Source organism: Solanum stenotomum, chromosome 8 (assembly GCF_019186545.1).
Source record: "Solanum stenotomum isolate F172 chromosome 8, ASM1918654v1, whole genome shotgun sequence".
Lineage (NCBI taxonomy): Eukaryota > Viridiplantae > Streptophyta > Magnoliopsida > Solanales > Solanaceae > Solanum > Solanum stenotomum.
Genome location: NC_064289.1, coordinates 51736774 through 51753141, shown reverse-complemented (window position 1 = coordinate 51753141; position 16368 = coordinate 51736774). Strand labels below are relative to the sequence as shown.

General features: G+C 34.5%; 2 protein-coding genes across 2 annotated transcripts in view; both read right to left on the bottom strand.

Moving 5' to 3' along the window:
• The window catches only part of LOC125875232 (probable serine/threonine-protein kinase PBL9), a 1122098-nt gene that overhangs the window by 1071074 nt on the left and 34656 nt on the right, over positions 1-16368 (bottom strand). The gene's annotated exons all lie outside the window — the stretch shown is intronic.
• LOC125873916 (MADS-box protein SVP-like) lies at positions 6678-7235 on the bottom strand. The gene has a single exon (XM_049554742.1). It carries the CDS (start codon positions 7233-7235, stop codon positions 6678-6680), a length of 558 nt encoding a protein of 185 aa, XP_049410699.1.

The window sequence follows — 16368 nt, the reverse complement described above, 5'->3', positions numbered from 1 at the left end:
GGATGTCGCTTTAATTAATAGTAATTAGATGAAATAAAAATACCGACCTCATGAGGTCGGTATTTTAATTACATACTACCGACATTCGGAAGTCGGTATTATAAAATATTTAATTGAGAAAAAATTCCGACCTCAGGAGGTCGGAATTTTTAATGAATTACAATAAAAACCGACCTCTTGATGTCGGTATTATTTTCTCAATTAAATATAAAAAATACCGACCTCATGAGGTCGGTATTTTTATTGTAATTCATTTTTTCCAGGAAAAATTCCGACCTCCAGAGGTCGAAATTTGGTTTTCCCTCTTTATTTTGCATAAAAACCGACTACTTGTAAATATCGACCTCTGGAGGTCGGAAATTACTAACCTCCATTTGAGGTCGAAAATTTTTAGGTCGGTATTCACTGTTTTTTTAGTAGTGACTAAATGAAGATATGAAGTCCAAAAACTAAGAGCAATTCCTTGTAGTGATATCCAAAACAATTCTCAACATCAGCTTTGATGGACTTGATGATGATACTCGGAGTGTTTTGCTTGATATTGCGTGTTTCCATGGGTTTTATGTGGAGGAGTTGTCAAACATTAAATGCATGTGGTTTTTATTCCTGAAGGGCAAAAGCAACTACTTGCTCCAATGTGTATAATCTAGTGCAAGATATGGAAAGAGAAATTGCTCGCATGGAATCACCGTGAGATATTTGAAAACGGAGTGGATTGTTCAACCCTCAAGAAGTTTGCGATGTTCTACAAGGAAATGAGGTCTATAAATTCTGAAACTAATTTCATGGTTTATTTGCTTATTGTTTTTGTTTGTCACCACAAGAGTTCAATTCATTTTGTGCTTCTTCTGTGGTTAGAAATGAGCATTTGCTAAAGTCAAACTCATACTATCAAAGGCAAAATTATCAGATCAAAATTCATCTATATTTAACAATTATCCAAATGACCAAATCAGTTTGCTGACCCATATATAGTTCTTAATAAATTTCAAATATGTTTAACTCTGCCTTAATTATTTTAATACAAAATTCATCATTTTATTGTTTAATTACTAGTTCTTATAAAAAAAATGAAATGATTTTTTTTTTCCTGAAATGATATATAGTTACATAAAACTAATTGCTTGTAGACAGAGATGGTTCTAAGATTTAAAGGTTGTGGGTGTGAATGTCTTTAATAAGAACTTATTACTAGTGATGGACATCGAATTAGGACGGACATTCAGTCAGTTCTATTTGTTTTGGGTTAATTCAATTTAATTTACAAGATTTTTGATTAATAAGTAATACATGAAAATTCAAAATAGCTTGTAAACGTATATTTACCCTTCTAGCGACACTACGGGTAAATAGAAATATTTTCATTATGAAAAATACACAATATCTATACGACATAATAATAATAAAATAGTTCAAATAAAATAAAACTCTAAATAAAGTGAAAAAAATCAATAAAGAAACCCAAAAATTTATGCACAAAAGTAGGGTGATATGATAAAGACAATATGAAAAAGAAATATTAAGGTAATGATACAATCACATCGAATTAGTTGTTACACAAAATGAGGTTTTTCATCGTTATGATGAATTCAATGATACAATACAATAAAATTTAAGTAGCAATCAAAACATATTTAAACTAATAATACAATATGAGTAAAACCATCCAAACAAGGATAAGTGTCTTGATCTTGGAATAAGTATTTTTATATAATTTTGAAGAATTATTTTACTCCATAAGGAGAGTTGCAATAAAAAAAGTTGAACTCTATGAATGTATCTCAAAACTTGAACAAACCCTTCTATAGATACATGAAATAATGTGATTTTTTAAAAATTTCATCCATGGTAATATTTTCTTTTTGATAAGTATAACTTAAAAGTCTTGAAACTGCACACTTTAAACTCTAGCAACAATTCACAGAATTTTAAACTAATAGATATTCAAACTTCAGTAGTTGCTCTTGAAATTTTCCACGTTTAAGTTGGGGGTATTTTCATCCAAATTTCAGTGTGAAAAGAGTTTCTAATTAACTATTTATAACTCTTAAAATAGTCTCTAATATTTGTCTGGTTACACTATTAGACTCTCATAACGAACTAAAAAATGATGAAAGAAATATCCCTAAGACAATCTAAACGACTTTATCTCTTAATTAACCTTCATATGTTACGACCATAATTATGTTGACTGCTTCTAATGATCTTGATATGTATGTTATATTTCATTCTTTCATTTTATAGACAGTACTATTCCACATGTATTTACACCCCTTTTGTTGGGAGCGCTACATCTTTTGATTGACGTAGACTTAGGTACGCATATACGTGATCAATCTGCTCAGTAGATTCCATATCTTCTACTATTAGTGAGCCCCCTCTCTGTGTCCAGGGCCTAGTGTAACGATACATCTTGCTAATGCTATTGTTCGCTTTAGGTCCCACACAATTTTGAAATGCATCACTAATGTGTAAGGTTTGCTTGCTTATATACTCAATATCTTTTTGTGTGTTTTGTCAATATGAGACTTCTTAATCTAAGTTGGGGTGTCACATATACCCTATTTTATGGATTCAACACCCTCGTTGAGGTTTGCCCCAATGCATGTGATTTGCATAAACTTAACATTGAAGTTTGCCCCATCTTACCGAGATTTTCCTTAATTTAGTTGAACTCTAGCCCACATCGGCAAGGCTTACACAAGAGTGAATCTGATACCATTTGTAACTACCTTGCCCACTAGTGATATACTGTTCTGGGTCTAGAACCGTATGACTTTAAAACGTATCACTAGTGTGTAAGGTCCGCTTACTTATACACCCAACATCTCTCCTATATTTTTTCAATGTAGGACTTCTTAAGCTTGTATGACGTACACTTAGTCTTCATTTTTTAGAATTTTATGATTATGTGTTTAAGGTGTATCAGGGGCCTTGTCTCGATAGACATTATTTCATTATGTTTAGAGGTTTCATAAACATACAATTTGTTATGCTTTTGTTTGGACCTCTGTGTCCTTTGTCAGTGATTTCAGTACTATATGACTTACATTTATGCAAAATAATTCTTTTACAAAACTTGTCTCTTCAAATATTTTCATACTACATTTCCACTCATAACTAGAAGTATGCTCATGTCTAATATCATGTTATGGACATGCTTGGGTCATCAATGACATCGAGTGTCAGCTCCATCCAAGATTTAGGCTCGGGGCGTGACATAACCCCTTCTACCTAACTCTTAAGAAAATATAACATGGTAATTTGGCAAAACACTTTGCATCTAATCACACCATTCAAATAGCTAAGTAACCGAAGGTGCAGAAACAATAGTTAAATACCACTTATTTTTTAAAACAGTAGCTGAGTCGACAATTTTCCCAAATAAAATAATGACATCTTTCACAAAACAAAAACAAAATCACGCTAGCATTTAACAAAACCACGAACCGAAGTAATTATTTAGGGAAGTCTATTCACTCGAGTTTAAACTATTTGAAACTAACACAAACAATTATTAATAAATCCATTTTGGCATACTTCAAAGATGAGAACACTAAGTTATACAAGCAAACTTATTGGAATAGAAAGAGCTTTAACAGAAGACAAAACCACACTAGCAATAATCAAAATCAACAGACCTATAACTCAAAATCAAAAGGAGAGCATGTTGAACACTCAATTAATTAATGCAGCTCATGCAACGGGCCAGATCAAATCCATTTTTAACAAGAGAAGAGAGGATGACATATTTCGAGATGCGAACGAAATAAATGAGCAGAATGGAGCATAACAAAGCAATGTTGATAAGGCTGGAACCAACTAATCCCTTTCTTCTATTCAAAATCTTGAAGCTACTAAAAATAAATCATTGAGCTTGAAACACAGAGAGAGTAGACATCGAAACCGAACACACAATAAAGACATTATTCCAGCCATTTTAACAAATGCCAAACTAGAATAAGGAGCAACAAGGAAGACAAACTTTGGACATTAGAATCAAAAGGAACAAAAACCAAACTCTTAAATAAAGGCATTCTGAGCATAAACTATGCATAAAGGTATGTTCCGTGCCTCAACAACTTCAACAACTGAAATGTATCACCTCGAACCGAAAGACTGATCACTAAGAGCCAAAATAAGCCAAGAAAGAGCATAGGCGTTCGAGGAAGAAAGAAAAAAGAAACACCCGCATAAAGTTTTCAATTCACAAAACAGAACATTGAATAAACGAGTTGAGATCAAGAAGAATTTTACCTTTTCGGGGGCAACGATTTGAGACAAAAATGAGCAGAGCAATGACAACCTCTACCACACAGGTTCGACTCGAGCAGCGATCAAGTGGAGAGTTTTGAGGTGAAGGATTTCTACTGATGATAATTTAAAAAATATGCACATAAATACTTCTCCAAGATACTGGTGTTATGAGGCTTATCGACAAGAAACAATGAGCCATCTTTTTCTAACATCTCCTATAGCTGCAAGACTATGAAGATAATTTGCTTTATGTGCAAGCATTGCTATGGAACGGATGCAGTTTTCACAAGTACTTATCACTTGGTGGAACACTACATCAACACCTAAATTGAAGCCGATGTTGAGAGTACTCCCTACTTTTATAATTTGGGAGCTTTGGAAAAGAAGAAATTCTATTAGACATGAAAACGACATATCTTACAACAAACTGAAATATCCGATTCACCACTTGACATATCAGTTCATAAGAGTAAGATTCCCATGGTTAAATAGCTTTCCAACAGAGTGGACATATATGATCAGAAGTTTAAGTAGCTATAGACCCAAGCTATACTATGCTAAAATCACTTGTGTTTTACCACTAACCGGTAGACTAAATATCAACACTGATGGGGTTAGTAGAGAAAACCTTGGGAGGAGTTCATATAGTTTCTGTTTAAGGATTGGAAAAAGGAAACTTAGTATTTGCTCAAGCACAAGTGATTCAGAATACTACTAGTACAGAGGCAGAAATTAAAGCTATACTAGAAGTTATGAGATACTGTCAAAGAGCTAATATTCACAATGTTATCATAGAAACAGATTCCTTAGGCCGTAAGAACATGATTTAGAAACAATGAAAACCCCATGCGAGGTGACAAACATGATAGAGGAAATCTAGGAATACATTCAAACTATGCATGCTCATATATCACACACATTCAGAGAAGGTAACAGGTTAGTTGATTTTTTAGCTAATCATTTTTTGAACTATCAAAGTTCAATATATTATACAACCTTTCTAGATCTACCAACTCAGGCCAGGAAGGTCCTAAATAGTAAATAGTGACAAATCTGAGCTCCCAAATATGAGAATTAAGACTAAAAGGATCAACCTAGAGAACAACTCGAGCATACAGAATCAAAGCTGATGACGAATAAAGCTTCATAATCATCAGGAAACAAGACAACATTTGAAGAAAGCAATACCCAATACATTTGTGTATAGATGGAGTTTAAGAGTGTACAATACCTAGATCTAGCAGAAATAAATCAATTTATTAGATACAAGGGGAAGTTGGATAGGGACCTTCAATCAGCAACACATAAAACTTAATCGAAAGAGAATGCATCATAGTCCTTCGAGCTATAGAGAAAATCTCAGGAGATGAGCTTGCAACTGAAAAACAATAAAACAATGGAAATCATGGAAGAGATACCGAGAATCAACTTAAATATAAAAAAAGAGAGCAACAAGAGAATAACTTACGAGATCAATGAAGGAGGAGCTGAAAAGAGGCGGATGATTGAGCTCTCAAAACCATTAATTTACTTTCCTTAATTTTTTTTTGAGTTATACTAGTAGGACTAGATTGTCTGTCTTTTTTTTATTATTATTATTTTGCTTTCTTTACCTATAAATAAATTGGGCCTGGCCCAACAGATTTTACCCCAAAAAAGTGGTCAATTCCTTAATTGATAAGTGCAATGAGTGAAATTTGATTGCAATTGACATTACTTTTATATTTACATATAAGAAAAATACTAATTGAAAAGGGATCGACTAAAATCGTTTCAAAGTCATATTATATTGTCGATTAATAATTTTATTTTTTATATTGGATGAGATTACCATTCGTTGTAAAAATAGGTTTATTGGAGAAAATTCCAAATTATACACAAATCTAGATTTTCTTGAAATTGTAGCATTCAGGCTAGTTTGCACACACCTCGACTAATTTCATAGGGCACCTATACTCCCCAATAATGTAAGCATCGGGTAATTCTATTCACCAAAGCTTGTACAAATGAGAGGAAATCATAATGTTTTTGTGTGGCGCTTGAATTTGGACTCAAGACCTCATAACTTTCAACTCACTATATTGATCAATGAGTCTTTCATTTGTTATTCACAAACCTTAACTTTATGTTAATCACACTCACTCTAACGGAGTACCTATGAATGACGCGCCAACCGTCAGTGAGAAAATGGGAACAAACTACATACAACAAACATTTTTATTTGATAAAAATATAAGGATACATATAACTTGATTGACTAGACTTAAATAAAATATCCTTCATATATTATTTAAATGACAACTATAACATAAATAGATGAACAATGAGCGACAATCTAATAACTAGGAAGCGCTATTTAAAGACATAATGACAAAATAATGATTGAAGAATATAAAAGTACTACATGACAAATCGACATCCTAAGGATTCCCATCATTCTCTTCTCCAACATTGCTATCATTAGCACCAGTTTGATTTAAAACATTCTCATCTACACGTTTATTAAGTTTAGTCTTCCTTTCATTAAGTTTAGTGTGCTTTGCTTCAAATAGCTTTAACAAACCTTTAGTTTCTCTAGCATCTAGTTCATGAATGCTATTTCCCCAAGCAAGTTGGTTGAATAGGTTCTCCATTTCCTTCTCTTTAGCTGTTTGCTCTATTTTACCAATATATTTTTCCCGAGCATCAACTTTTCGTTGAAGATAGGTTTCTTGTGTGAACAACTTAATTTGTTGTTTGGCCTCATCGCAAGCTAAATACTTATTTATTGTGGCATTAGCTTGGGTTAAACAAGGCCAAGCAAAAGCTTTGGTTTCCCCAGGTGTAAAATCAACCACACCGACTTTTATATCACATAGAATAGACAGTTCTTCTGCTTGCTTACATAGTGATGATAATCTTTTCCCTAAAATGACTTTTCTCGCACTCACATCGAGATTCCTAGTATTCCTACACCTTTTTTTAGCCAAGTGACTCATATTTGGTACAAACAAAAAGAAGCAAAGTAGATTAATATATATATATATATATATATAGAAGTGAGTACCTATATGGGAATATAAGATAAGAGTGGTTGATTGTCTAATAGTACTGCATAAAGTTGACTGAGATAATTTGACCAAATTTAAGAATAGTTTAACTGCACAATATGAGTTTTATGGTATTTATTTAATTATTTTCTGAATTAGATGTTTAAATCCCAATACTCTAACTTGAATATTGTGTAATAATTATATTTCCATAATAGAAAAGAATAAAATTATCCTTGTAAAGGGTTTCGAATGAATCTCGAGGGTCCTTTTGATGATTTTGAGTTTGGATGGTTTCAGGTTCTAGTGCATGGTCATTTTAGTCATCTTGAACGCGAGACTCCCTCATCACGATCATGTAGCATCATCTTGGGTGCATCGTGATCGCGTGGGTCTTGCCGCTATGACAATGGTCAAATTTAATGCCTTACTCATCGTGATTGCGTGACCCTGGGTCGTGATCACGATGAGAATCTGCATAATGACCCAATTGTTAAAGGATTTGATATGCCCAAATGGAGTCCTCAGATCAATCATCTATCCTATGCAGATGACACCATACTCTTTTGTACAAGAGATGATAAACCCTTAATTAATATTCTCAAAATATGAGAAATCATCTGGACAATTAATAAACAGCGAGAAGAGTAGTTTGTACCTCCACCACAAGATTGATAATCATACTGTGAATAGAATTAAAAAAACTCTAGACATGAAAGAAGGTTATTTTCCAATTACCTATCTAGGGTGTCATGATTTTTATGGAAAGAGGAGAATAATATACTTTGAAGATCTAGTGAAAAAGATTATGAGAATGGTTCAATCTTGGCAAAATAGACTCTTTCATTTGTTGGAAGATACATATTGATCAAGCATGTGCTAAAAACTATTCTTGTCTATTTGCTCTCAGCTATGACCCCCCTAGTTGGAGTGCTCAAGCAAATACGTCAATCTTTTGCTAAATTTTTCTGGAATAATACACCAGGGACGAAAAGCAAACATTGGGTGGTCTGGGATACTCTGTGCACACCAAAGGATGAAGGAAGTTTAGGTTTCAGATCTCTAAAAGACACCTTAAATGCTCTATTTGCTAAACTTTGGTGGAATTTTAGAACCTCTACAAGCCTGTGGAGTTTGTTCATATGGAACAAATATTTTAAAAAACTTCATCCAATTTTAGCAGAAGGAAGAAATAGTTCAAGTGTATGGAAAAAAATGATACAAATTAGGGAAGTGGTTGAGCATTTGATCGATTGGAAACCATAGCAAGGAAATTCTAGCTTTTGGTTTGAAAATTGGACGGGACTTGGCACTTTATACTTCATTGTTCCTGAGGGACTTATAGAGGAAGAAGCAGAGGTGACAACTTATGTCTCAAATGGGGAATGAAACTTGGAGAAGCTGAAAGATGGCCTACCAGAAGACATAGTACAACACATAACAGAAAGAATCAAAACTCCTTTGGGTGAAGAAGGAAAGGATATTGCATACTGGAGCATTGAAAATTCATGCAACTTTACTGTCAAGAGTGTTTTACTCGAGATTATAAATAAAATAAAAATGACTAAGTTTTCGAAAAATCGATGAAACTTATGGTTTAAGAGAAATCGATTTTCCAAAAGAACAGAGTCGCCACTTAATTTTTAATAAGAATCAAGAAAAAACTTAAGGTTTTCAAAAGACTTAAACAGATAAAATCAATGGAAAATAAAAGGGTTCGAGTTCAAATGAACATTCCGAGTAGGTGTTAGGTCCTCGGAATGTCCACTAACTTGCGGTTGACCAACGATTTGACTAAAATGACTTTGACTAATTTTTTAAAAATTTAAATAAGTAAAAGAACTCATTTATTTTGTTTATTTATTTATACATTTTTTAATAATAATTATTCATTATTTTTAAGGGGAAATAAACTAAGGGGGGTCATTCTAAAGGGAGTAATTGCAAGTTGCATGACCAATAATAAAAATAAAGTTAAGTATAAAAAATATAAATATTTTAATTTGAATATGATAAACAATGAAATGGCTATCTTTGAAAATTTAATTAAATTAAATCATAAAATAAACAAAGTTAGTCGAACAATACAATATAAATAATAAGAGAGGGAAAAGAAATAATGAAACTTGGTCTTTGGACCAAATCCAATTAAATTGGCCTTTTGGTCCACCTGTCCTAAGTCTACCACTTTGCCAACAGTCATGGGCCAGCCCATTCACTCCTTTGGACCTGCTGAATTTTTCTTGGGCCTTTGGCCCTTATCATTCTCACTTGTTATGATATACACCAAGTGTATATTTGATGTATACACCATGCATACCGCTAGTTCTCGAACTCTCGAATCTGTGATTTTATTCAAGCTCTGTATTTCTGCATTTATCAATCTGCATTTTCACATTTTGGATCTATATATTATATTTTTTGACTGTATATTGCTGTATACAACAGGTATATCAGCCTGTTTTTGCCCTTTCTGGAGCTTCAAAATTTAATTTCCAACATTATCTTGCTTCTTTCAACCTGTACACCAGATTCGCTAACCCGATAATGAGGCTGACTCAAGTAAGAAGAACAAATTTGGGCCTTTACTGCCCAAATCGAAATGCAAGGGGAACAGAGAAGTCCATGAGGGCTCAAAGCAGATTCACATGTATCACAAAAAAAGAAAGGCAAAGAAGCTAATTTACGAACTGATCAAGATAAAAAGAAGAAATGGAAGAGTATGCCAAAATAGTGAAATTATACCCATTGCTTTAAGAAAAGATAACATGGGAATTTGACAAAACACTTTGCATCTAATCACACCATTCAAATAGCTAAGTAACCGAAGGTGTAGAAAACAATAGATGCATACCACTTTTTTTTAAAAACAGTAGCTGAGTCGACAATTTTCCCAAATAAAATAATGACATCTTTCACAAAACAAAAACAAAATCACGCTAGCATTTTTTCAAAACCACGAATCGAAGTAATTATTTAGGGAAGTCTATTCACTCGAGTTCAAACTATTTGAAACTAACACAGAAACAACTATTAATAAATCCATTTTGGCATACTTCAAAGATGAGAACACTAAGGTATACAAGCAAACTTATTGGAATAGAAAGAGCTTTAACAGAAGACAAAACCACACTAGCAATAATCAAAATCAATAGACCTATAACTCAAAATCAAAAGGAGAGCATGTTGAACACTCAATTAATTAACGCAGCTCATGCAACGGGCCAGATCAAATCTATTTTTTAATAATAAAAGAGATGATGACATATTTCGATACGCGAACGAAATAAATGAGCAAAATGGAACATAACAAAGCAATATTGATAAGGCTGGAACCAACAAATCCCTTTATTCTATTCAAAAATCTTGAAGCTACTAAAAAAATCATTGAGCTTGAAACACAGAGAGAGTAGACATCGAAATCAAACACACAATAAAGGCATTATTCCAACCATTTTAACAGATGCCAAACAAGAACAAGGAGCAACAAGGAAGACAAACTTTGGACATTAGAATCAAAAGGAACAAAAACCAAACTCTTAAACAAAGGCATTCTGAGCATAAACTATGCATAAAGTCATGTTCCGTGTCTCAATAACTTCAACAACTGAAATGTATCACCTCGAACCGAAAGACTGATCACTAAGTGTCAAAATAAGCCAAGAAAGAGCATAGCCGTTCAAGCAAGAAAGAAAAAAATCATCCGCATAAAGTTTTCAATTCACAAAACAGAACATCCAATAAACGAGTTGAGATCAAAAAAGAATTTTACCTTTTTGGGGGTAGCAATTTGAGACAAAAAATGAGCAGAGCAATGAAAACCTCCACCACACAAGTTCGACTCGAGCATCGATCAAGAAAGTCGGGCAAAATGTCGAACTCAAGCACCGAAGCTAGCTATCTCCTCTATTTTCTTGAAACGTATATGGTATGTATTTTATCTAATTTTTGCTTAAGTTGTTCTTTGTTTTCTTACTCCAAAAAAAATTCCAGCTTTTTTCTTCCACCCAAATAAATATAGAAGAGAGGATATTTATGTGCGAAATTAGGATTCCAAAATGGGGGGAAACGGACGAGAATTCTGGATAAACAGGGGCCATTCAAAATTCAACTCCAAAATCCTTTCACCATTTTGGGACGACACCTTCTTCTCTGAGATTTCAACCCATTCTGTACGAGGAAAGGGGAGAAATGCGTGCTGCTGCAATGAGAGGGATGGGAGGAAGGAGACAAAAGATCGTACTGGGTCTTTGATTTGTTTGGCGCCGTGTACTGCTCTGTCTCGAGGCCATGTCAAATTACTCTTTGCTGTTGACAGTCGTTTTCTTTTCGTCTAATCGCCGTGAATTTATTTGTTCCGTTGTGAACGTTGGAGGTTGCTATCGATTCACTCGTTGAAGTGGTTAACGCGTCGAGGAGGGGTGGGGTGCGTACATGGGTCGATTTGGAGTTAACGCTGGAGAATGGTGTGTCGCATACTGCTGCTAATGTTGAGGTTATGGGTTTCTTTGATGAATATAGGTTGGGCCGGGTCGTTTAGTAGTTGGATCGAGATTATTTAGAGTGGAATTGTATGTTGGGAATTACTGGAATTTGGAAAAAAAGTGGGCTGGCTGGGAAATTTGCATTTGGGCTGAACAATGGTTTGTTGAATTGGAAATATGGGCTGATGGATCCTTGGTACGAAAGGAATATGGTTGGAAATCTAGCCCAACTTTCGTTCCAGATGGAGGCAATAAGGGTAGAATTAAAATAGTTGGATTTTGAATTGACAAATTGGCCAAATAAATTACAATTGTAGGTAAATGAAATTCAAATGTAGCCAAATTAAATAAATTGGTTAATTCGGCTAGAACTTAAAAAAGACGAATCACTATAATTAACTAACGAACTTCTCAATCTTAACGAAATAAAATAATTAACTTACTTATAAAATAATTAATTTTAATTCAAACTAATTAATTCGAAAATTAAACTATGATCCAAACTAAAACTATATTAATAAAATACTTAATTTAATCAATGTAGAACTCTTTTGCTACGATTTTCAAAATATTTGTAAGATATACTAAATACATATAATTATATGAAATATAGTTATTATTCAAAATACTGTAAAGATCGATTGAAGTTGCTTAAAATAACCTTGAAACTAATTTGAATTATATAAAGCTAATTATTCTAAATCGTTCGAAAAATCAAGAAGCTCGAAAATTAATCATCGGGGGAGGATCAAAATTTGGGTGTCAACAACTGTCCCTCGTTTGATTTGGATAGATGAAAGAATTCATAGGAAAATGAAATTGACGAATCCAATTTTTACTGACCACATCTTCATCCTTCAAAAAAATGGCTTGTAGTGCAGACTTTAGGAATTATGGCCGAACCTCGAAAATGGATTTTCTACATATCTCTGGCTATATGAGAATTTAGGCCACTTGTAGTTCCATACGTTTGATTTGACGCACGATTTTGAAAGAATTCAACAGTCATCCATGTACCAAATTATGAGGGGATCAGAATGCTTGAGGATAGGATTTGAGAGCGAATGTTGGAATACAACCGAGTTTTCAACATTGATTCCGTCTACATACCCCTCAACCTAGGGAATCAGACTGCTTGTAGTTTGACTCAATCGGTTGAAAAGGCAATCTATTATGCAAGATAACCTTTGGTTTTGGAAAAGTGACAAAGTAAGTCGAGTACGAAAATGAGGCTTGCAACCTCTTAGCCACGAATGTGGCGCACTTCACACCTATAATTAAGAACTTACACATACATGATTTCCAAAGTTCTTAGCGCATTGTCACTCAGATTGAAAAGCTGCTTCTGATAGAGACCAAAATTTCTGAATGCGAAAATGAAACCGACAAACGCAAAGATAAACCCACATGTCTTTTGATAGGGGTGTGGTTTGATTGTGGTGGAAGTCGCTCCTCTGCTCGCGTCCTAAGAGTTTCGCACTCCTCTTTGGACTATGTCCCAGTTCCTTGCTAAGAAAAAGTTTCACGTTGTGCTGCATCCTTTTTGATGTCGTCCGCACCTGTGGTTTGTTTTGAGAATTCATCCTCTTGGATGCTCTCGACAAAGACTGAGATAAAACTCATTAGCATAAAAATGCAATTCAAATAGAGAGATAGTGTCTTTTACCGTGTTGACACTTAATTGCTCTCCTTGAACATTTGTTGTCAACTCCATCGGGTTTGACGTAAAGCGAATAAAGCTTGTGTTGCATATTTGCAATATAATTTTCAATGTACACTTCCTTTGATGTCAAATCAATAAAATAAGCTGATGTAATATGTTGACGGTTCTTTTGATGTCGTTATTGATGGTTCTCTTGATGTCATATTTGCAAAGAACAATGATGCAGTTGATGTTGATCTTCTTGTGATGGGTAAATCTTTCTCTTGCGATGCATAACTTTTCTCTTGCTGTGCATGACTTTTCTCTTGCTATGCATGAATCTCTTTCCCGCGATGCATGACTTCTTTTCCACGATGCATGCATCTTTTCCCATATTGCATGATTTCTTTTTCTTGCTATGCATGAATCTCTTTCCCGCGATGCATGACTTCTTTTCCACAATGCATGAATCTCTTCTTGCAATGCATGACCTCTTTCTCTTGGTATGCATGACTTCTTTCTTTTGCTATGCATGATTTCTTCCTCTTGCAATGCATGATTTCTTCCTCTTGCTATGCATGATTTCCTTCTCTTGCTATGCATGATCTTCTTTTCTGATGATGCCATCCCTTGTACCGAATGAAGATAATGCTTCACCGGACAACATAGGTTATCTTCTGGGTGGCGGTATCGTCTCAATTGACAATATAATAAAAATGACCCTCATAGTAGTGATATCATCTCATTTGACAATACGATATAAATGACTCTCCGGGTAGTGGTATCATCTCATTCGACAATACAATATAAATGACTCTCCAAATAGTGTTATCATCTCATTCGACAATACGATATAAATAACCTCAGGGTAAGAAATTTTATCATATCTGATAATGTAATGCAGATAAACGTCTTCGAGATATCTTTAGTTGCTGAAAAATAAAAATATTGCTCTCTTCGTGGTTTTCATTTGTTCCATCTTCGAACATAGTTGCAATGTTCATTACCAACTTCGCTTTGCTAAGAATTTGAATGAAATAATGCTACTCATATTCCTAATTCTTTGGTTTGAGAAGCATAAAAAATTTTCATGCATCCGCAGAAAAATTGTTAATTTTGGGGAGTTCTTTGCCCTTTTGATTTCTGTATATTCATTGAATGGATGAATATGTTGATTTTGAGGTAAACCTCTAGACCTGCATCCACAGAAAAATTGTTAGTTTGAAAATGAACTGATTTGTGTCGATCTCTTCGGTTGTCTGCTCCTTGTCTTGCTATATCCGATTGATTTCTCCGATATCCCGCCTCTTGATAGATAAGACAGAATATTTTTATGCAAAAAATAATTGAAACATAGAGGAAAAGTTTTAAGGAAAATATATTTTCAAAAAGTAGTATTTAGGAAATGTCACTTCCAAGTGTGATGTCACATCAAGCTTAGTGAACGTCTTTGAGGTTGATGCCTCGAGGTCTGTCGGATTATTTGCTGGGAAGTATTCAAAGTTGCTCTAAACTGCTGATGAACCTTATTGAAATTTTTGAGGTCATCCTCAAAAATTTCTGTCATAGTTAACTGTCTTGGCTTATCTCGAACTGTTATTGAGTAAATCACAGAATTTTTGAAATCCTCTAAAAAACTATGTCCCAGTTGAAAATCTCAAAGTAACTTCGGTCTTGACTTGTTGGAGAAAATATTTTTCTTGAAAATTTTTGAGTCTTTCTCAAAAATTCTGTCTCAGTTTCTATTGTGAAGAAAAATAGAAATCTTATGGGAAATATGACCGAGCCGGTGTGACGCCTACGTATCCTGTTGAGGCAGGAATCAGGTTAAACGTGGTTCCCCCTCTCGAGGATTAACAAAAAATAAGAAAAATTACAAAGAAACTGACCGAGGACAACATAGGCCGCCTACGTATCTCATTCTTGAGAATTCAGGTCAGACGTAAGTCATTACAAAAGGGATAAAGTTCTAAACAAAGTGATTACAAGCAGATAAGACGATTACAAAGAAGTGACAGAAATACAAATTGAAATTTCACACATAGTATCTCTTGACAACATCAGAGTTGATCGGTTTCGGCCATTCAGTGCCATCCATCACCGACAGGACCAAGGCACCTCCAGATAATACTTTGCGAACCATGTAAGGGCCTTGCCAATTTGGTGCAAATTTTCCTTTATATTCATCTTGGTGAGGGAAAATGCGTTTGAGAACCAACTGACCAATTTCAAACATTCTGGCTCTTACTCTCTTGTGGAAAGCACGAATCATCCTCTGTCGATGAAGTTGACCATGACAAACAACAACCATTCTCTTCTCAACAATCAATGTTTGCTGGTCAATCTGCTTGCGAACCTATGCAACATCACTCTATTCAGCTTCTTGGATGATTCTCAATAAAGATATTTCGATTTCGGCAGGTATAATTGCTTCTGTTCCATATACTAACAAGTATGAAGTGGCTCCAATTGACCTTCTGACTGTTGTTCTGTAACCCAACAAGGCATATGGCAGCATCTCGTGCCAACCTCTGTGATTGTCGATCATTTTCCTCAAAATCTTCTTATGTTCTTTTTGGTGGCTTCTAAAGCTCCATTCATTTGGGGACGATAGGCGGTTGAGTTCCGGTGAGTAATCTTGAATTGTTCACATATCTCTCTCATCTAATGACTGTTGAGATTCGCTCCATTATAAGTGATGATGGATTGTGGTACTCCAAACCTACATATCAAATTGCTGCGAACAAAATCAGCTAAAAGTTTCTTGGTTACCGACTTGGACGAAGCTGCTTCCACCTACTTGATGAAGTAGTCAATAGCAACCAAAATGAATCTGTGTCCGTTGGAGTCGGCTGACTCTATTGGACCGATGACATCCATGCCCCAAGCTACAAACAGCCAAGGTGAACTCATAACATTGAGTTCGTGAGGCGGCACTCGAATCAAATCACCATGG